Source organism: Corythoichthys intestinalis, chromosome 16, assembly GCF_030265065.1.
Source record: "Corythoichthys intestinalis isolate RoL2023-P3 chromosome 16, ASM3026506v1, whole genome shotgun sequence".
NCBI classification, from domain to species: domain Eukaryota; kingdom Metazoa; phylum Chordata; class Actinopteri; order Syngnathiformes; family Syngnathidae; genus Corythoichthys; species Corythoichthys intestinalis.
This window is the reverse complement of record NC_080410.1, coordinates 8,935,852-8,959,498: the sequence shown is the minus strand read 5'-3', so window position 1 is coordinate 8,959,498 and position 23,647 is coordinate 8,935,852. Positions and strand designations below refer to the sequence as shown.

Sequence of the window (23,647 nt, the reverse complement as noted above, 5' to 3'; positions counted from 1 at the left end):
TCACCGAAATTAACTCTTTGTCTGGCATTGGTTGCCACTGACGGCCATAGACAACTAAAGATAAACTCATTCCAATTCACAGCAGAAGGCTGAAACGAGCTTGTTCTTCTGTTTATAGTAGTTGTTTTGTAGAATATCCTAGAATGATTTCTTGACCTATTTATCAATAATTGTTAATATCTAGACAACATCATTATCGTGAGCCTTGTATTGCAAGTCGTGAAGTACCCAGTAGTTCCCACTCCTAGTGCAGTCTTCAAAAAGACTTTTTCGTTTAGTTTCATCTAGTCGCACATGAAAGGCTAAAAACAACTGTCTATGGCAGCATGTCTGTTTAAAGTGAAATACATTTTTCTTCATCAGAAATTGTTGTGGCATGTTTTGCCCTTAAATTAGATTTTCAAGGTCTCAAAAATGTCTTAAAAAGCATCAAATTTGACTTAAAAGGGTGCAAGAACCCTGAGGGCACCACTCTTGCTGATGAAAGGAGGTGAACGTTTTGTCTCCAATAGGGACAAATTATTGTCAAATAAAAAGCTAAATATCCAGGTGTCTTGGGGGTTACTCTAGTAATGTCAGCTGCCAAACAACTATAAATGCTGTATGCTGTATATGATGAAGAGATGTTTAATTTGTTCTTCAGGCACGCGTTGAGAAAATCACACACAGAGCCGAAAGAGCGCTCTCTGCTTTGAAGTCCGAGAAAAAGGTTTGAATAACAATTTCATGCACAACTGCCAAATTAAAAATACTTTTCTACATATGACAAGTCTATGAATCTCCACAGTGTCGTCGTTTGCTGACATCCTTTGTCGACGACGAAGTCGTCATGTAAGTCGACGAACTCCTAATTCAACAGCTGTTTTTTTCTGGAAGCATAATTTTAATTTTGAATCAATGTTTCCTTCTCTGTAGCATAGATGGTGAAGATGAAACCAGGCCACAGAGTAAGAGCGTAGCAGGATTTTTTGATTTTTGTTGATAGCCATTCATTTCATGTTTATTTATCCACAGAAAAATATAAGAGAAGAAAAAGTAAGACAAATGTGGTGAGTCCTATTTTTCTCTCATGTTGATTCTTTTCCATTTTGCTCTCAAGAGATACTGAGGAAATGCTTTTTTTGTTTATATTTATATCATTTGATATCGTAGATTTTTTGTAGGAATCTTGTCCAAATTTACTCATTGGCTGCCATTATTGATACATCCAATCAAGGGCGTAGGTTTGGTCTCAACATAAGTAGGGACGATATAACTGCATAACCAGCATAAACACTTTTTGCTGGGGACGGAACATTAATACGACTAAATTGATTGGGTGGACGGGGGTCAGGGCTGCATTTCTCACGAATATGAACCTAATTAATGGATAGGCTAAATGATCAATGCAAAATAAATCTGCATTCACTTACACAGGGTCAGGCAAAAAGATCTGACACATTTTTAGGTTTAATAAAAGCCAAATAAAGTAAAGAAACAAGGTTTTTATTTCCGGAAAGTACGTATAATGCCATTTTGTTTCATTAGGTTATAAAAATTATATCAGTCAAATGGGATCTGTGAATATTGTGTTATTTTTTATTAAATATAATTAATGTTATTACTGCTGCCATATTTTCTGGAGTTCTGGCTGTGCGAGGCCAGCAGGTAGATTTTCATTTCATGCAGATCCAGTAGCTCTGAAGTTGTTAACCCATAACAAGAATAATGGAGCATAGGTTGTGCCCCAAAATCCTCAAATAGATGAATTTTTAAGTGCTGAAGTGACATTATTACGGGGTTTATTTTAGTGTAACCTGTTGTTCCAATTGATTCTTATTAAGGAATGTAGGTTGATATGTTCCCTTTGTGAAAAGTAAAATGCATCCCTTGTACAGGATATCACAGAGGCTACTATAGAGGAGTTGAATGCACAAAAAGAAGGTATGGTTAAATTATGGTGTTTTGTTTTAGATCTTTTGTTTTCTTCCTGTTTTTCACTTTTTTTCCTGACTTCCTTGTGTGTGTTCTAGCTGTAATGAATGCCTTAAAAAACCTATGCAGGATGGCACCTACTCCTCGACCTCTTACTCCTGAGAGTGAGGTAGGATGCTTGTATCAGTACATGGCAGTAACAAGCATTTTGTAACTAATAAATGACAGGATACAAGTGAATTATTAATGTTTTTTTGCTTGCATATTTACCTCTGTTTGAAGCCACGGACTACACAAATGAAAGAATCCGTCTTTCCCTGCCATAGCAGCAGCCCTCCTCACAAAAATCCAGCTGTAAAGAGCACCTCAGCTGACATATGTAAAACCGAGCCACTTCCTGCTCCTGTCAGTGAGGTAGGATGCTCGCATCACATGGCATACATATTGTAGGTATGTGTACATTTTTGTGAACTGGCACCAGTGAATGCGACCATGAACCTTTTCAAAATGGATTGGATGTGTATCGCCGTCAATGATCACTCAATGCCAGTCATCCCAGTTGAAACACAGGTAGTCCCCGGGTTACGACATACCCGACTTAAGTGATTTCGACTTTACGACACCGGAGTCTGGACCATTTTGTCGCCAGTATAGTTACTTTATTTTTTAAAATATGACGTATTATGCATGTTTTTGGATGGTTATTTTGAGATTTAGGGGTATTTAGGGGAATTTAGAGGGTTAATTCCGATTTACGCAGAAATTCCGGTTACGACGCCAGCGTAGGAAAGAAACTCGTTCGTAACCCGGGGATTACCTGTAGATTTGATGTCTTATCACTGTCAATGGCAGTGAATGAATTTATTAACTTTCTCAACTTGATTAAGTACAGTGATACCTCAGCTCACGAACGCTTAAGCTCACGAACTTTTCGCCTCAAGAACATTAAATTCGCGAGCAAATAGTCTCTGCTGACGAACTAGTTTTCGGCGGATGAACCAATTCACGCGGTCGAAAAGCGCCACGAGAAGCTGACGCACGCTCACGGCGTCCCAGTTCGTCCCCTCACTTTCGTTGAGTGCGGACGTGGTTTGTGTTTGATAGACATTTTGGACCATATTGAGTGTTCTTTTGCTATTATGGGACCGAAAAAGAGTTACCTACAGTCCTTATGGAAGGTGACCCGTGTTACCAATTCGCCCTCGACTGGTAATTGGCAGTGCTTTCAGCTTCCCACCGTAGTGAGAAGTGGACCGGCGAGTCACGTTGGCTCGTTGTCGTCGGTTGTCTTCGGTTCGCCCGATTTCCTCTCCAGAAAGGTGGCGGCGTGCATACAAACACCCAGAGGCGTCGGATGGCTTTTTCTGGGCACTTTTATTAACAACCAAAAGCATGTGGGGGGGCACAGCAGTGGAGTCTACGCTAACTGCGCACTTTGCCGGTAACACTCTCCTTCCAAACAGTAACTCCCTCCCTCCCTCCTCCTCCCACTCCATTCCATCAAGCCATCAACTACCATCACAAAGGTAAATAAAACGACTTTATTATACAGTACAGTTTATTTCTTTAATTATAATACAATAGCACATTTATTATACATAAAATAAGGTATATTTTTGTGTAGTTTTAAGGCTTATTTAATAGAAAATTATGTTTTATGGGGACCTGGGAACGGATTATTCTCATTTTAATGGTTTCTTATGGGAAATAAATGTTCGGAAGACGAACTTTTCGCCTTACACACACTTTCTGGGAACCAATTATGTTCGTGAGCTGAGGTATCACTGTACTTGAAAGCAAAAACAGAAGTGAAAAACAATTTTATATTATCTTATTTTTGTAATTATGGCATCAATGGGGTTATGTGTCAGGCTGTTTGAAGTTAACTGAGTTTTCGTTTAACAAAACCCCTTGTCCAAATTTACAGGTGTTTGACAGTGCTGGCCAAAAGTATTGGCACCCCTGCAATTTTGTCAGATAATGCTCAATTTCTCCCAATAAATGATTGCAATTACAAATGCTCAGGTCGTAGTATCTTAATGTATTTTGCTTGCAATGTAAAAACACAAAAGACAATGGGAAAAAAAATAATCAGGATCATTTTACACAAAACTCCAAAAATGGGCCAGACAAACGTATTGCACCCTTTGAAAAATTATGTGATTCTTCTCTAATTTGTGTAATTAACACCACCTGTTACTAGGCCTGTCGCGATAACAAATTTTAGTGTGCGATAATTTATCACATAAATTATTGCGATATGCGATATTATTGCGCCACTCCCCAATTATTTTCAAACCAATTTACAATAACACAGTGAGAATACAGTATTTATGAATAGATGAAGTACACTCATTTAAACGCGATAAATATTTACTTTTAAATTCAAAAACACTTGAATACTATAAGGAATCACAACTAAAAAGAATAGACCATCCCTCTTAAGTAAAAGACAACAATATTAATACCGTACAGAAACACAGAATAAATAAAATGTGTTTTTCAAGAAAAAAAAGAAAATAAAATTGCACTTAATAACTTAAGCATTTAGGCAAATGAAAACTTTTCCCCTCATAGCTTCTGCAATGGTGTTCCATAGAGATGCAACGATACAGTTAAGTCACGCTTCTATACGATTTTCAATACAGGGGACACAATTTTCAATCTGATTCAATACATTAAATGCTCTGAAAAAAAATTAACAATTGTATTTTTTTTTTTAATTTTTTGCTAACGAGCAAAAATTAAATTGCCATCATATAAACATGCATTTTAGTGCATAATATTTATATGCTTACTTCTTACTGATCTGAAGAAATTTTGTATAAAAGTGCGGAGAACAATCTTTACTGTTTGTAAAGTGAGGCAGGGCACACTGTTGATTGCTACAGCTCTCTTAGCAGCTAGGTTTACTACATGAGCAAGACATCCTATTTGTGGTCCGAATCCATCTGTGTCACGTACTGAATTAACAATATTTGCAGCATTATCTATAGTAACTGGTATGGATTGATTTGGCCTTCTTACCTTCCATTCAGTCGTGGCGGTTTATACGGTAATTCATCGATGTAGTATATGGACTACGTGTCCCATAATCACTCTGGGCTCACGTAGCCAATGGCATGGGACGTAGCACATCTAGTTTGCTATTTCATGATATTTAGTGTGTGCGCGCATTAAAAAAAGTTAGCAAACGCCACAGAAGTCACGTCTGCTCATGACTGCACAACACCAGCATATGACAATCGACTTTAATAAACAGGAGGAGTTTGAAGCACAGCGCTTTTAATTTGCCACTCAATGTCCGTTGTTGAAGCGAGGTTGTTCGTAGCAGCAGATGTCGGTAACAATGTTTGGCGGACTTCGTTGTAAATATCCGGTGTTGTGCCGAAAAATAGCCGCCCCGCGTGAAATGTTACCCCTGACGGGAGCGCCCATACGTCAACAACACCGGCACGCCGGAGATGGTTCGCAGTCAATCCGGAGCACTGGCGCAGCCAGTATACGTTGAACAATAGGATTTAATGGGAAAGATTGGCTCCGGCGCTATTTTTTGCCAGACCTGGAACGGAGATACATTTTGCGCAGTTGGTAACAAGGAATCCGAACTTTTAACAGCACGTCTGCCGCACGTGCACGCGAGGCGATAAATGGCAGTGGAAAAATTACCGCCTTCATTTTTATTTATCGTGCGATAAATGGAATTATTGCATATTGCGACAGGCTTACCTGTTACTTACCTGTGGCACGTAACAGGTGGTGGCAATAACTAAATCACACTTTCAGCCAGTTTAAATGGATTAAAGTTGACTCAACCTGTCCTGTGTCCTTTTGTGTACCACCACATTGAGCATGGAGAAAAGAAAGAAGACCAAAAAACTGTCTGAGGACTTGAGAAGAAAAATTGTGAGGAAGCATGGGCAATCTTAAGGCTACAATTCCATCCCCTAAGGCCTGAATGTTCCTCTGTCTACCGTGCCCAGTGTCATCAATAAGTTTAAAGCCCATGGCACTGTGGCTAACCTTCCTATATGTGGACGGCAAAGAAACATTGTTGAGAGATTTCAACGAAAGATTGTGCGGCTGGTGGATAAAGAACCTCGACTAACATCCAAACAAGTTCAAGGTGTCCTGCAGTCCGAGGGTACAACAGTGTCAACCCGTACTATCCGTCGGCGTCTGAATGAAAAGGGACTCAATGGTAGGATACCCCGGAAGACTCCACTTCTGACCCAGGGACATATAAAAGCCAGGCAGGAGTTTGCCAAAATTTATCTGAGAAAGCCAAAAACATTTAGTTCTCTGGTCAGATGAGACAAAAGTAGAGCTTTTTGGGAAAAGGCATCAACATAGAGTTTACAGGAAAAAAAACCTGAGGCCTTCAAAGACAAGAACATGGTCCCCACAGTCAAACATGGCGGAGGTTCCCTGATGTTTTGGAGTTGCTTTGCTGCCTCTGGCACTGGAATTATGAAGTCTGAAGACTACCAACAAATCTTGCAGCATAATGTAGGGCCCAGTGTGAGAAAGTTGGGTCTCCCTCAGAGGTCATGGGTCTTCTAGCAGGACAATGACACAAAACACACTTCAAAAAGCACTAGAAAAGGGTTTGAGAGAAAGCACTGGAGACTTCTAAAGTGGGTAGCAATGAGCCCAGACCTGAATCCCATAGAACACCTGTGGAGAGATCTGAAAACGGCAGTTTGGAGAAGGCACCCTTCAAACCTCAGAGACTTGGAGCAGTTGGCCAAAGAAGAATGGTCTAAAATTCCAGCAGAGCATTGTAAGAATCTCATTGATGGATATCGGAAGCGGTTGCTATTCTCTTTTGTGTTTTTTCATTGCAATCAAAATAAATAAAGATATTACTTCCAAAGCACTTGTAATTGCAATCATTTTATGGGCGAAATCGAGCATTATTTGACAGAATTGCAGGGGTGCCAATACTTTTGGCCATCACTTTATGAAGGTCAACGTCAGTCAGCTTATCAAACAGATTTTGAGTTCTAAATATTTGTGCTAGATTTTCTAATCAATAAAAACACAAGGGTGCCGAAATTTATGCGCCTGCCCATTTTTAACTATTACACACTTATCCAATAAACTTCATTTCACTTCTCAAATATTACTGTGTTCATCTGCTATATTATTTATTGAACTGAAATTCTGCTGGAGACAATCCGTGATCGGTGAAAAGAAAATCTTAAAAAATTATCAAGGGTGCCCAAACTTTTGCATGATACCACTTTATTGTGATGAACAAATGACATGATGCTCAACCAATATATTAACATTTTCTTGCATGTGCATTCACTGTGAGAAGCCAGCCACCTTGCAGATTAAAGAATCAGTCTCTCAGTGCTGTAGCAACGACTCTCTGCAAGCAAATCCACGGAAGGTAATGTATTAACTACAGTAGGGCTGTAGTTTTTAATGTCACAAAACATAATATTTGGCAGGTCTTGAAAGGTCATTGAAAATGGTGTTAAGTGACATAAAGACGTAATCATCATGATGAGAGCTTCATTGGTCCAACGTTGACAAAACTGATGACATTACATGATCAAAACCCCTTAAAGGGAAGGAATACGAGAAACAATTGTTGGTGTGTAATGTGCATAAGTTAGGGATTGTGTAATTTGGCATCAAACTCACACTGGCATAAATCCAAGACATACCAAATACGATTCGTCTTTTCCCTACTTAGGCATGATGCACATCTAAATTCCAATATGAGTGTTACAGTACACTAAAATGTAATTTCGGTTCGGTATTTGTGGTTTATTTTTGGGACCAAAAAAAAGTACAAAAAATATGCTTTTATTTCTTAAAATCTAAACAATAGAACTTGTGTATATAAAAAAAGTGACCCTTTGGGGTGATATTTCAAATAAATGACACTCGTGAGTTCATATATTGAAAACAAACTATCGTAACAATTATTAATTCTTAAAATTATGAATAAACAAAGAAAACAAAGCTTTGAATCCTTAGCAGCAACAACCTGAAAATAATTATCCAAATTGAAATATTTTTGATAGAGGGATGAACATATACACATTTTCTGCAGAAAGCACATACCGTGGTACCGCTAAATACGGATTTAATTAGTTCCAGGACCTGGTTTGTAAGTCAAAATGGTCGTATCTTGAGCAGGATTTTCCCATAAAAATACATTATAATTCGAATAATTCGTTCCACAGCCCAAAAACGTAATAACCTTCATAAATACTCCTGGTACAATAACAAATAACCATGACACATACTGTAGTAAAACAAATAAATCATAAATACAAATTGTATTAATAATAATAATAATAATAATACAGTGATCCCTTGCTACAACGCGCTTCAAACTTTGCACCCTCAGTCCATCGTGGATTTTTTTTTCAATTTAAAAAAAAAAAAAAAAAGATGAGCTGTCGCATTCCGATCATGCAGTCTTCGCCTTGCTCCCTTCCTCTCCCTGAGTCACGAACATATGAAGCGCCGCATGCGTCAATCATCAATCAGTTTAACTTGCTAAACAGTTGCTGTGGCAACTCATTGTAAGTGAGCAGCTCCAAGTGGATTTGAGGAGACTCACTCAGTGAAGCATTTAATAAAGCCAAGCATTTTTCTACTACTACTAATTTGGTGGGACAGTAACATGTTTAAAACTTATCATAATTATTACATTTTGTGTATATGGCAGAAAACACAGACAAGGCTGAAAAAGCAGTTTCTGGTCTTGCACCCCTCTTTAAAAAAAACTGCTGGATTTTAAGACAAAAGAAGTGTTGTGTCTGATAAAAAGTTATGTCTATTAAAGTTGCACCGATACCGATACCAGTATCGGCAGGGGCGCTGATCCGGCCTGAATTGGTGGTATCGGTATCGACGAGTACCAGCATTTAGGGCGCCGATACCATCTACTGGCATCATTTGAAAGCAAATATACTGTCCTCCCCACGTGAGCGAACTTCCCAAATCATTACCTCTGTATGTCTTTGTCTCGAAGTTAACACACGAAAGATACACCTTCGTCTTCAATTTTGCGGATGTACACTACAACGCATACCTGCGATGTTGTGCTGCTCATTAACATGGTATTCACAAATAATTAGCATGCGTAACCTAACGCTTGCTATTGTAGCGCCGATGGGATCAGAAAGGTTAAGACCGTGGGAGACTCAGCAAACTCATGGTTTTATGATGAACAATGAGTGGCAAATTAAGAGCGCCGTACTTCAAACTCGTCCTGTTTATGAAAGTTGATTGTAACATGCTGGTGTTGTGCAGTAATGAGCAGAAGTGACTTCTGTGGCCAGAAAACACTCAAGCGGCGCAGCGCGCACACTAGATATAATCAAATAGCAATCTAGATGACCCATGTTAGATCCCATGCCAACTCTCGCGCTCACACACTAGATATCATCAAATAGTAACCTAGATGTCCCAAGTTAGATCCCATGCCATTAGCTGCGTGAGCCCAGAGCGACGCGTAGTCCATAGACTACATTGATTAAATAGAAACCGCCATGACTGAATGGAAGTTAAGCAGGCCAAATCAACCCATACCAGTGACTATAGATAATGCTGCAAATACTGTTAATTCAGTATATGTTACAGATGGACTCGGACCACGAATAGGATGTTTAAATATAGCTACTAAGAGAGCTGCAGCAATCAACAGTGTGACCCACTTTTCAAACAGTAAAAATTGTTCTCAGCACTTAAATACAAAATTTTTCTTCAGATCAGTAAGAAGTAAGCACATAAATATTATGCACTAAAATGCTTGTTTATATGATGGCACTGTTTTTGCTTGTTAGCAAAAAAAAAAAAAAATAATAATAATAATAACAGTTGTATTTTCTGTTTCAGAGCATTAAATGTATTGAATTGTATCGAAAATGGTACCGAACCGTGACTTAACTGTAACGTTGCATCCGTTATACGCACACACACACACACACATATATATATATATATATATATATATATATATATATATACATGTATTTATGTTTTTTTTTTTTTTTTTTGCACACAGAGTGGTATCGGAATGGTATCGGTATCGGCCGATACTGCACAGCCAGGTATCTGTATCGGTATCGGGCCCAAAAAAAGGTATCGGTGCAACACTAATGTCTATATCCTGCCATAGCAGATTCATGGCACATTAAGTCCCCAAACAATTTTTAATTTGTCCGTTTTACCCTGGAAACCCCCGTTTACAGATGTCGCTCAACCGCTTTTGTTTCAACCTAGCTATAAAAAGAAGGTAAGTAACCGTATTTATTATTCGAAATGTCTGTCATTTTTAGCTTAGAATCATTAATTGATTTCTAATATTTAGTTTAAAAAAATAACGACTTTAAAAGATTATTTACTTGCATATTTTAAACTTTTAACCAAATTACGTCACAATGAAAAAATTGCCATGTGTAAATAAGTCACGGATATCTACCTCACAACTATCACTTAATTGTATTTTTTTTTGTTACTGTCGCATTTTCCCCGATATGTTAGATGATAAATAATCAATCCAAACAAAGAAAAATTGAAACCTAACGTCTAAAAGGGTAAATACTGTATATGAAAAAGAAAATCTCGACCACTCCTTGTTTTCTGCAATTTCTGCATCGCGACCCTTGTATCACCCATAAAATCCCCCCAAAATCCGGCTGTGGCCATTCACAGCTGTGTCTTGACACTCGGTGATACATGCTACATGGAGTTTTTAGATCAAAAAGAAGCAAGTACGCGATATCTTGTTAAAATCATGGCGTCTTTAATTATGCTGATTTAATTTTTTTTTTTTTTTAAGATGCCCTCCTGTTCAAAATTTTTCTTCCCCCAGAAAAGTGAGATTTTAAGCTTTCCAATGATGTATCACACACATGCATATTTGAGAATTTTGAAATTTGGCCAAAATTGGGGTCTCAGAGCGGAACTTCAAGTCACCTGAGTGTTTTCTGCCATATATAGGTATACAGTATATATAATAGCCTTATTCTTATCTCTTTCCAATGCTAAATCTGAATAAATACAGTGAACACACACAAAAAAAACAGTTTTGCGCCACCTCGCGGTTTTTCACTTACTTTTACGGACGTTCAAAGATGTTTTACAGTTAAAAACAAGGTTAAACAAAGAAAAGCAGCAAACAACATGAGCTGAAAAGAACAAGAGACAAAACAAATTCATAATTTAAATTAATTAAATAATGTATTAATTAAATAATTAATTTAAATAATTAAAAAACTTATAATTTAAAAGCCAGTTTTAAAAGGTGAGTTTTTAGCAATTTCTTGAATGACGGAATGTCTGAACAGGTGCGGCTGGGTTTAGGGAGTGAGTTCCAAAGGGAGCGGACGGCGTATGTTGTAGGCTCTAATGCAGGGGTCTGGAACCTATGGCTCTTTTGACCGCTGCATCTGAGATGAAAAATAGTTTTGTTATGTAATGCTCACATTTTTTCATTGGCAAGCTAGTGATCACATTCAGGACAGGTGTGGCAGTGGAGAACGTCTGAAAAGTCTGATGATGCGTGTGGCAGTCGGTTGAAATAATAGCTATGCATCTGTAGCGTGGTGCAGACAGATTACCCGTATTTTTTGGACGAAAAGTTGCACCTGAGTATAAGTCACACTAGCCATAAAATGCCCAACGAAGAGGAAAAAACAGATTAGTCGCACCGGAGTATAAATTGCATTATTAGGGAAATTTACTTGATACAATCCAACACATAGAACAGATATGTCATCTTGAAAGGCAGTTTAAAATAAAAATACAATGGAGAATAACATGCTGAATAAGTGTAAAGTATAATAATGTTACATGATGCATGAACAACGAAATGCGAATGTACTGTCCTCACCAGGATGCTACGGCTCGGTCCTGGCTATACAGCGAGCTAAACTCCCAAATGACGATGCTGGACATCCGTATAATTTGCTGACTTTATTTTGGCCATCGTTATGACACCATCATTTGAAGAGTGAAACTAAAAATAGAAATCGTACAAATCCATTTCATCCTCGATACCAAACAGTTTCGCATCAACGTAAATAAATGATAATTAGCTGCTTTTCCTGCAATGACACAAACGGTTAGCATGTGTTCGCTAGCATTAGCACATCGTTCAAACAACCACACAACTGGCTCTAATTGTCCGATCGTGGTTGGAAAACACACAACAACTGATCTGAACAGATATTTTACAAGCATAAACAATGAACTTAGGTTCGCAGCTGTGTTTCTCTCTCTCTCGCCCACTCGCGCAGACACTGCATAGCTGTCCCCCATCTTCTGGCGTGTGAGCGCTCTTCTTCGCACAAACAAGTACGAGTGCGCCCCCACTTGGGCATGCAAGTGCCACAAACTAAAAGCATGCATTTCAATTAAAAAAGTCAATAATACAATTGAACACACATTGCCAAAGGCAGAACGTGAACGTGGCCATAGCTATTAAGAGTTATTCAGATAACTAAAGCATAAAGAACATCAGTGTCACTCCAGAACACCAAATAATATGTGAAATTCCGATAAGCTTCTGCTTTTTCCGTCTCCTTCAAATTCAATGTGAAAAAAAATTATATAATAATGTGTTAATAATTTCACACGTAAGTCGCTCTTGAGTATACGTCGCACCCCCAGCCAAACTATGAAAAAAAACTGCGACTTATAGTCCGAAAAATACGGTGAATGCTTCAGTCTGTTGCTACACATTTAATTTTGTTTTATTTTCATTATTCTCGTCCAGCTGAAACAAGAAGAAAAAAAAACGTCAGTCTCGCATTGCTGCACACAGACGGCTCATTTCATATTCGCTCTAAAATGCAAATTCTAATATAATTATATTAATAAACAAGTTTTTTTGACAAAACATTTAACTATTTAGCTATTGCGAGCACATCTGCAGTCATACATAAACATACTTAACGATTAATATATTTCTGAACTATATTAACACAGTACACATCACAATCATCCTAAAATAAAGCAATCCGCTAATATACACACTATTGTAAAAGATCCAAGCTGGACATAAATGGAGTTGGTGACCAATTTTGCTGGATGAGACTAAATGACATCTGTCATAAGCATTCTTTAATGCCTATGCCATTATTATGACGTTCTAATAACAGTCTTATGACACCGCTGTCAAATAAAGTGTCACCTATTACCCCAAATAATTCAACAAATAAGCTGCGCTGGACTACAAGCTGCAGGATTCAAAATGAGGGGAAAAAATTGTGGTGTATAGTCCGAAAATTATGGAAATCAAACTGAGTCATTTTTGTCACTCACCTTCCACATCTTTTTGTTTGTGCTCCATAGAAGGAACCTTCGTATCCTCCTCTACCCATAAACCCTTTCCCGTCAAACCTGCCCATGGAGGCTTTGTCGTACAACATCCCCCCAAAATTGACCGTCTCCCTGGCTCTCATCAAGCTGCCGCCGAGTCTCTCAGTGATGTGGACTGGAAATGAAAATGAGCTGTCTCTACCACCAATGGAAAACTACAGGTAAAACTTAAGTGCTGTATGGCAAGAGATTTAATGGCTACATTATTTTATTATGTCAACTCTAGCATTGTCAAAAGTATTGGTATTGAAATGTTGTATCCGGATACGATATTTCAGTTTTATTGCCAAAGTAACGATACTCTGTTATTTATATTTGCACCACCGCAGGTCACCAGAAATTTGTTGTCATTGGGTAAATTTGATTTTGCACTGCTGATAATTATAGAGGGTATTTTTGCATTTTCCTTGTCAATTCATTGGAATCATCATTAGTGGAGTGAAAGAACAATACAATTTAAAGCGTGTGAGTATCCTGAAAAGCGCTATATAAATGCAATATATTTATATATTTTTCTTTTTATTATTACATTTCTGCATACGGTACTTACTTGAAAGTAAAGGAATTCTATCATGGCTTGGTCAGACACTGCTTAACTCATTGGCTGGGAAGTGGCAGGGCTTGCAACGAATAAATGAGCAGCAAAAGATGTGCAAAGATATCAGAAGAAAAAATTGTATGTTTTGTTCGATGCAACATTTTTAGACGATCGGAATCGGGTGAGAATAAATTGTGTTTTTAAGATTATTTTTTAATGGGGAAAAAAGCAAGAAAATGACGAAGATGGAAAAGAATATTGCCAAAAGAAACAAAAAAAAGATGTATGTTTTGTGACAAATTAATAAATTGTCGAGGCATCGGATCGGAACTCTGTATCGGCAGATCCTCAAAATCAGGTGATTTGGACTCGAACTCGGGTGCAAAATTATGTGATCGGGACAACAGTAACACAATGTCCCAACTTCGCTGGAATTGGGTAGGACTGCAACTAACGATTATTTTTATAACCGATTAATCAGACAATTAATTAAATGATTAATCGGTTAAATGTCACTTTTTTCAATTAGCACTTGGTAGTTTTTAATCAAGGGTCTGAGTATAAAACATAAAAAAATTCTCACTACACAAATAAGACAAAAGTCATGCTCATTAAAATGTTTAAAAGTGCTCCCGATTGACATATCATGATATAATTTGTGTAAATGACTCATTTTTCTTTAAACAAACAAAACAACAAAATCGAATAGGGGGGAGGCAAACTGTCTTGAATCAGTTCTCTGTTAAACAGTAACTTTATAAATACAATCCAAATCCAATTTCAAAGCACTCTGTTGTATGACAATTTACAGTTTGAGTGGGACCTTGCGTTGAAAGGAGACTTAAAGCTGTTGTACGAATGGTTTTATGTGTGTGGTTTTTTTATAAAAAGAAATGAGACTATTTTACTATCCAACAATAACTCAAGTGCTAACATGCTTTGCCAAAACACAGTACAAACTGGCACTTACGACACTGATTAGCATGATCGCTAACCATCTTAGCGCTACGTGCTAAGTGTTAACTAGTGGTGCAACGATTAATCAATAACTTGAGTATTCAATTAGAAAAAAATGATTCGAATTAAATTTTGCTGCTTCCAGTATTTGTTTAATTAAAGTGACGTTCTAATGGTTTATTTTGAAAGTGTTTGCATTTAGTGTTATTGATTTGGGTGGATACACTACCCTCGAGTCTGCCTCATTTCACATGGCTGAGTCGAGCTGCTCCATGTTAAGACCAACATAAGCCAAGATTTGTTTGAGCAATTTTTTTTAATGCATTCGTAATTTAGTTTATAGGTATATTTAGCCGTTTTTTGTGGGAATATGTGTCTGAACCATTTGTTAAGAAAATATAAATGAATTAATTAATTTAGAAAAACTTAGCGTTTTATAGCATTTAAGCTAGCGGAATTTTGCTATTTAAGTTAGCCAATTGTTCTTTTGTTGTACATAGGTCCATATTTACGTACTTTTTCATGCCGTTTGAGGCTCAGCTCAGGTATTTTAATTTTTCATGTTCCTTATCCGATTACTCGATTATTCAAGCTAACTAGTTCATCGATTAATCGACTACTAAAATAATCGATAGCTGCAGCCCTAGTGTTAACGTCTCATCAACAAAAAGTACAAACAATACAATTGGCTTCATTTACTCACCTGACAGAGGCACACTGGATCTAACAACACAAAAGACAATCTAACTCTCGACACTTCGTAAAGTTATTGATTCAACAACCCAATCTGGCTTTGGCAGACTAGTAGTGAACTCTCTCTCGATTTAATCACTAGTGCACGCGCGCAGCATCGTATTACACACGAAGACCCAAACAGGACTGCTCATAGCTGCTGCCAAAAATCTATTATCAAATTAGTTGGTAACTAATTTATTGAACGATTCCATCAATTACCCTAATTTCTGGACTATAAGGCGCACCTGACTATAAGCCGCAACCCACCAAATTTGACATGAAAACGGCATTTGTTCATAGATAAGCCGCACTGGACTATAAGCTGCAGTTGTCCTCATTGTATTATGGGATATTTACACCAAAAGATATTAACTGGTAACACTTCATTTGACAATGGCATCATAAGATTGTCACGAGACCAAATGAACCACCATTAAGCTTTGAACCAATTGGGTGCAAAGCCTTATTGTTTCTAAAACCTTCATTTGGCCATCACTGCTCCCTTGGGGGAGATAGTCAACCTCTGCTGCCACCTGCTTTCAACACTGTTGTCTTCCAACGTTCCTCCTAGCATGCATTGCGGTGCTACAGATGTAAATAGCAATCAAAATTCATGTTCTGTGCTGATTATTTCTTCAGTTACTGTTCCAGTTGTTTCATTAATTGCTAGTTATGGTATTTGGTAACATTTTCTTGGATAGTGGTGCCATAATACTGGCATATGACTGTCATAATTATTACATGACAAGGTCATAAGCATTAATGAATGCTTATAATAGAGGTCGGTTAGTGTCATCCAGCAAATTATCTCACTTTTGAATGGCCGTAAAAGATCTGAGCTGGACATAAATGGAGTTCGTGAAATAATATGCCACATGACACATATTGACATCTGTCATAAGCATTCAGTAATGCCCATGATAGTGTCATGTCATAATTATGATGTTCTTATGACAGTCTTATGATGCCGCTGTCAAATAAAGTGTTACCTATTAACCCAAATAAATCAACAAATAAGCCGCACTGGACTATAAGCCGCAGGATTCAAAATGAGGGAAAAATATTAGCGGCTTATAGTCCGAAAATTAGGGTAGTTGTTGCAGCCTTAGAATTGGGGTCGTTGTATCCCCGAGCAATCGGTTAACTTTGAGCCAGGCATTTGAAGTGCAGTCCACATTTGGCTTTGTGGATACAGTACTGGATTTTGTTTGAAGATCCTTACTTCTGCGTTTTCTAATTCTCTTCATTTTTTTAGCGTCTTCTTGACCGTGGAAAAAATCAAGGGAAGCGGAGTTTTCCCAGAATGGAGACTGTTGGGCAACGTGGCTGCGAAATCTCTGCCTCAGTACATTACCATCACCAAGTACAAACCAGGGTACAAGCTGTGTGTTGCCGTGGTGGGCAAAGACAGTTTTGGACGGTATGGACCCTATAGTGATGTTGTAAACGCAGTCCTACCTCAATTGTAGCCAAACCAGCATGTAGTCAAAATACACCACATCTGAGTTACTTGTGTCTGTTGTGTGCGGACTGCCAGGATATGATGAAGTATTTATTACCATCAGTATTGTGTGACTGTTTTGTTTTTTTGTTTTGCCAGCTAGCTTGCTTTTTAAGGTAAATGTTAAACACTATTGGTTAAAGCAGATGTGTCAAACCTGTTTTAGTCCAGGGGCCACAGTCATCCCAGTTTGATCTCAAGCGGGCTGGACCAGTATATTGGTGGCTTAATAAGCCATAAATGACGGCAGTTCAAAGTTTTATCAAATTAGTTCGTTTTTTGGTTCCAAGAAGGACAACTCTATTTGGAATATATTCATACGTATTGTTGCAAGGTTTGTATGAAATCATAAGAAGAATCGTAAAAGGGGGTAAGGTTTCTAAAAACCACGGTGCCAGTTGGATGCCCCTGGTTCAGTAGAAAGCCCCTTTGCAAATATTCTTTTTGCAGTTATATCACTCAGCACTTCTGATCCTTTTTGACAGGTCTTGAATTTTTATTGACATGACAGCCCACAAAAGCAAACATCTGGTTTGGGGGGGGGGGGGGGGGGTGTCCATCACAAATGTTATTATTTTTTTATATATTTCTTATTGTTTAACTGTTCTAAGCAAATAAACTTTGACTCACATCAACTGGTCCATTATTTTCCATTCTGTTGTAATAAAAATTTTCTTTCCTGATATGTGAGCCTGTCGCAATATGCAATACGTCAACCGCACGGTAAATAAAAATGAGGTTGGTAATTTTCCCGGGTGGGATTTAACGCTGTGTGATTGCGTGCATACATTTGTAAGTGCGTGTGTTTGCATATGAGACTACAGTTCCTTTCAAAGATGTTTACTGGTCATCAACACAGTGTAGAATTAAAGTACAGACATGTAAAATAAGGAAACACATCTATACTTAACATTGTTAAACGGTAGCATGGCTACATTGAGGCTAATGGAAAAAAGATAATGTACTTTATTCAGCCTGCTGTAAAACATTGGCAGTCCTCTCCAAAACGCAAACTTGCAGTTACAAGGTGACACTTCAAACATGAGAACTCACTGGTTTACAGCATTTGCAAATGATGCGGGGGGAAAAAAAAACAAACTGTTATGCGTGTCCACTTTTGGCAATATATCGTTTTCTTCTCATTCATCTCTTTGATTTCGCTGTGCTGCTTTCCTTTTATGTTTGTACAAGTTACCTGTTCCCTGAGCTACTCCAACATGTTAAGTTTTTTTTCTTTCCCCCCATTCAAGTGAATGTTGACGATTTTACCCAAAATGGATTTGGAAACAATGAGTGTTTAATAAATGTCCACCTTGTAAAGTGAAATGTAAGAGTAAAAATAAAGCCGGTCATACAGAAAGTATTATTTAAATAGTTTACTTCACGGTACATATGTATATTTATTAGTGCTGTCAAATGTATCCCGTTAATGGTCGGTAATTATTTTTTTAAATTATTCACATTAAAATATTTAACGCATGCGTGGAATGACGCGCTTATGCATTGCAATGACACTTTTTTGCACATTGAGAGCTAAGAGGCAGAGAAAGGTGAGTGGACACAGGTGTTCATTGGACCGCGCCGTTTATTGACATAAGCTTTGGCAACTCCTTCACAACAAACATAAGTGTCATTTAGTGAAAGCACAAAAAAAAATAATCCTATCTCTCGCTAAAAAAAAAAAAAAAAAAAATCACAAAAAGAAAAGCGTTAAATGCAAAGAGAACTGACATTCCTAGTCAAAATAGCTATGTAAAATACATACTCAGACTTTGGTCAAACTATTCAAACATTTCATTTAGCTCAACAAATACACTGGATGGCAATATTTAGTCACAATATACAAACTATCAGAGTCTAGTACGTTGTGAAGCCAGCACTCAAATGACCGTGGATGCACCAGTAAACGGGGAACTACGGCGTCAGTCGAGGGACAAAACATGCTCAATTGCTTGATTTCTGAGTAATTTAAAACTCGCCATTGACGCTTGATTGTATTTCAATCACTAGATAAAGACACTGTGGAAGAACGGCTGGGAGCCCAGGTGACATCACTGCTCGGCGACGTCAACAATGGCGAGCTACGAGTTTATTTTTTGGTTGAAAATTTTACAAATTTTATTAAAACGAAAACATTAAGAGGAGTTCTAATATAAAATTACTATAACTTGTACTAACATTTATCTTTTAAGAACTACAAGTCTTTCTATCTGTGGATTCCTTTAACAGAAAGAATGTTAATGCCATCTTGTGGATTTGTTGTTATAATAAACAAATACAGTACTTATGTACAGTATGTTGAATGTATATATCCGTCTTGTGTCTTTCCATTCCAACAATTTACAGAAAAATATGGCATATTTTAGAGACTGTTTGAATTGCAATTAATTATGATTAATTAATTTTTAAGTTGTGATTAACTTGATTACAAATTTTAATCGTTTGACAGCCCTAAAATATATATGGCGGAAAACATAGACAAGGCTGAAAAAGCAGTTTCTGCTCTTGCACCCCTCTTTAAAATAAACTGCTGTATTTTAAGCCAAAAGAACTGTGGTGGTTAATAGAACCATAAGTCCATTTGCTGCCATAGCAGATTCATGGATCACTAAATCTCTGAACTATTTTTAATTTGTCCGTTTTACCATGGAAACCCCCATTTACAGACGTCGCGTAACCGCTTTTGTTTCAATCCAGCCATAAAAAGAAGTAATTATATTTATTATTAAAAATGTCTATCATTTTTGGCTTAGAATCATTAATTGATGTCTAATATTTAGTTTTTTTTTTTTTAACAACTTAATTGATGTCTAGTATTAAGTTTAAAAAAAAAAAAAAAATATTCACTCGCATATTTTAAACTTTTAAACAAATTACGTCACAATGAAAAAATTGGTGTCTGTAAGTAAGTCACGGATATCTACCTCATAACTTACTTAGTTGTATTTTTTTGTTACTGTCGCATTTTCCCCGATATGTTAGATCATAAATAATCGATCCAAACAAAGAAAAAAAAACGTTTTGAAGGGTAAATGTATGAAAAAAATCTTGACCACTCCTCGTTGTCTGCGATTTCTGCATCGCGATCCTTGTTATATCGCCATCTTTCACCCATGAATTCCCCAAAAATCCAGCTGTGGCCATTCACAGCTGTGTCTTGACACTCGGTGATACATGCTACATGGAGTTTTTGGATCAAAACAAGTAAGCGATAATATCTCGTTAAAATCGTGGCGTCTTTAATTCTTCTCTTGCCTCCAGTTAGGGTTTTGCTGTTTAAAAAACAAAGTTTTAAAAATGCCCTCCTGTTCAAAATTTTGCTTCCCCTAGAAAATTGAGATTTTAAGCTTTCCAATGACTTATCTCACATGCATATCAGATAATTTTGAAAGTTGGCCAAATTGGGGGTCTCAGAGCGGAACTTCAAGTCACCCGAGTGTTTTCCGCCATACATATATATATATATATATATATATATATATGAAAACCAGTGAAACATTAGTAAAACAAAGGCGTAGGTTTGGTCTCAACTATGGTAGGGGCGATATAACAGCCTAACCTTCATGTACACTTTTTGCTGGGGACGAGACATTAATAAGACCAAACAGATTGGGTCAACCATGGTCAGGGTGAAAATTTTCACAAATATTAACCTTATTAATTGATAGGCTAAATGATCAATGCAAAATAAATCTGTATTATCTTTTACTAACTTTTATATTGGTTCAGGTGATATACCATTTGATTTAAACCTTTGTCTTCAAATACAACTAAAACATTTTTAAAAACTTACAGAATAAATGTCTGGATTTTATTAACAAATTTAAATTGCAGCATTTGAACGTAAATTATATTAAACATACATAATAAATACAAACCCGTCTTTGTCTTAAGACCACTCAACATTGTCCATTTTAAATCGGTGGTCTCCAAACTATTCCACATAGGGCCACAGTGGGTGCAGGATTTCACTCCATCAAAACAAGACCACACCTTTTCACCAATCTGGTGTTTTATAAGTGTAATTAGTTGATTGCAGTCAGGTGCTGCTTGTTTTAGTAGAAACCACATTGGTTAAAAGGTCTGTGCTTGATCGGTATGAACAAAAACCAGGACCAACAGCGGCCCTCGAGGACCGGTTTGGAGGCCCCTGATCTAAATAAATAAATAAATATAACTGAAAAAACCTCTTAGCCCGGGAATAACAAAAATAAAGCCTTCCTTCAGGTAAAGCACTACTGCTTTTGTCCACAACCATCTCTAAAGTGCATCCTTGGTTTGCGCAATTATAGAAAAATTCAAACTCTGAATTAATTTAACTCTTTATCTCAATTAAGATTAATGTATGGCTATCTGAAAAAATATCTGCATAGGCTACAAAGATTAATATTTCTAAATAAATAATGTAGAAAACGAATAAATCCTTTTTAATTATTGAATGAAATAAACTAGTATTTGGTTTCAAAAGTGTGAAGTCACAACATGCTCTGGTTCTCTAGTTTCCAGCAGAGTTCACTACATTTCTCACAGTTTTATTAACGTTAAGAGTAGAAAACACAAAGAGAAGTACACTTCTCACTAAACAGCTTCCTACTTGAGTTTGCAGGTTAGCATGTTCACACAGTTTAATGTTATGCTAACTCTGATGCAGGTCGGACTTTCAGTAGCAAAATTAGTGGCGTGTTTCCCACCTCCACAGCAATGACGTCTTTTTACATTGCTCACAGTAGTTATGTCCCTACTGTCCCTATGCAAACCTACGCCCTTGCTTTAAACAATTGGTTCACTCTCACGAACAAGCAGCCAGGGGGCACACCTCAGCTAAGATGTTGCGGTCCATCAAAATGTAGCCGCTGCTTTTGGGGCCCTCTCCCAACCAGGCCCGGGTGCTACTGCATTGCCAGCACCCTCCAAGCTCCGCTTCTGATCAGAGCCACTGTGGACGTCTACCTGACACAAGCATCAGCAATAGTGCGTTTCCCCCGGTCGAGTGGGGCAAGTGTAATAGCGGAGCAGAATGATCGGCCCCCTAAGACCACTTAAAACAGTCATCCACACTGACACACAAACACACTGTAGCCTAATCAGAGCTGACAGGGCTTAAGGCTGAAGAAGATGGGAGCCGAAAAATAGTGCAGAGTAGCCAGATAGAAAAAGCAGAGGTGGAGCAGCATGAGTGATTAGGGAACAAATGTGCTCTTTAAAGTTTTAAAGTGAAGCGCTGGCAGAATGGCAGCCTCCCTCTTTAGTCCCTTCCCTCCTGTAAAATGGATGATGTCCATGGAATATTAGACTTCGCGTGAATGTACGCTTTAAGAGGTTTAGACTTGTCATCTTAATCTTGTGCGCCTCGGCACTGAACTCTGCACCCTTAAACTCATAGAATTATAGTCCTCAAAAACTTTTACAAACCCATTGATCGACCGAAATGTGAGACCGCTATATTTAGCAACAACAGATATTCTGGTGGTCATCTCAGGTCAGGCTGTTTTGGCACTAATTCAGACTGAGAGTTCTCAATTTAGTTTGAACCCTGCAGCTGATAATAATAATAAACTTTATTTAAAACATTTAAGGACACTGTACAAGTAAAACAAATTGAGGTTAACGATCACCGATTAAAAGAAAATTAAGAAGTCACAACAAAATGAGCTGAGGATCAAGATGGGTAAGATCAATGGTGGATAGTAACGACGTAAAAGTACTTCATTACTGTACTTAAGTACATTTCTGTGTATCTGTACTTTACTTGAGGCAAGGCAAGGCAAATTTATTTATATACAGGGGTGCACATAAGTGGTCCGCATGCGCACATGCGTACTGGACGTAGACAAACGCGCTGGCCCTCAACGGCTTCCATATGCTTTTGCGTACCGATGGCTGACCACTGTATTTGCGGTGGACACGTGAAAATAACTTCTCAAAATGTCGAAGAGGCAGGCCACACTGAGTAATTACTTCCGTGTTCCCCCACCCCCGTCAAAAGACAGACAGACGACAGAGACGTCACCGGAGCTACCAAAAAAAAGGACTTCTGCTGAAAAGCGGCTACAGGAGGTACCATGGCTAGAAGCAAATGATGCTCGCACGGAAATGCGGTACAAAATGTGCCGTGTGAATCCTAATGTCGCCGATAAGAGCAGCGCATTTTATGTAGGGTCAAAGAATTTCAGCCATCCAAACTTTGAAAAGCACGAAAAAAACAGAGAGCATGTGGCAATTAAGCAAACTATCGATGTCAAACCGGACCCCACTCGCCCTATGAACATGTGGCGGAATAGGGCGGAATAAAGGTAATGAACAGCGACATGCACTGACAAACGTGTTTTTGCTCGCATTTTACAAAGCTAAACATGCACGTTCAATGAGGTCTTATGAGGAGGACATCCCACTTTTAAAAAGGCTTGGAGTTAATGTGGGAGCCGCATAATGCCCTTTATTTTGAATTGGTGCTTTTATGTTTATTTCTTTACATTTCACTTCAAAGTAATGGCAATTTTGTTGTGCCAGTTGATGTTAATCAAGCATTAATTGTTAATATAATTAATTGAAGTTAATTGGCTCTAAGTAAAGCTTGTCATAAATTTATCGCATCAGGCGGGTCGGCTCTCAAGCTCAATGAGGACCAAGTCACATCTCCAGGTCCT

At 37.8% G+C, this 23,647-nt stretch overlaps 1 protein-coding gene across 5 annotated transcripts in view; it reads left to right on the top strand.

Moving 5' to 3' along the window:
- Positions 1-19,232, top strand: part of atf7ip2 (activating transcription factor 7 interacting protein 2) — a 35,835-nt gene extending 16,603 nt beyond the window's left edge. For 4 of the 5 annotated variants that reach the window (XM_057816976.1, XM_057816974.1, XM_057816975.1 and 1 more), the window contains 10 exons: positions 644-709; positions 788-831; positions 916-947; positions 1,015-1,049; positions 1,878-1,923; positions 2,013-2,083; positions 2,197-2,328; positions 7,238-7,312; positions 13,243-13,430; positions 16,755-17,532. In XM_057816976.1, coding sequence (XP_057672959.1) covers positions 644-709; positions 788-831; positions 916-947; positions 1,015-1,049; positions 1,878-1,923; positions 2,013-2,083; positions 2,197-2,328; positions 7,238-7,312; positions 13,243-13,430; positions 16,755-16,968 — 903 coding nt within the window. In that variant the 3' untranslated portion in view covers positions 16,969-17,532. Of the gene's footprint in view, positions 1-643; positions 710-787; positions 832-915; positions 948-1,014; positions 1,050-1,877; positions 1,924-2,012; positions 2,084-2,196; positions 2,329-7,237; positions 7,313-13,242; positions 13,431-16,754; positions 17,533-19,010 lie in introns of those variants that run through there. The other variant, XM_057816973.1, reaches the window with a different exon arrangement.
- The last annotated feature ends 4,415 nt before the right edge of the window (positions 19,233-23,647 follow it).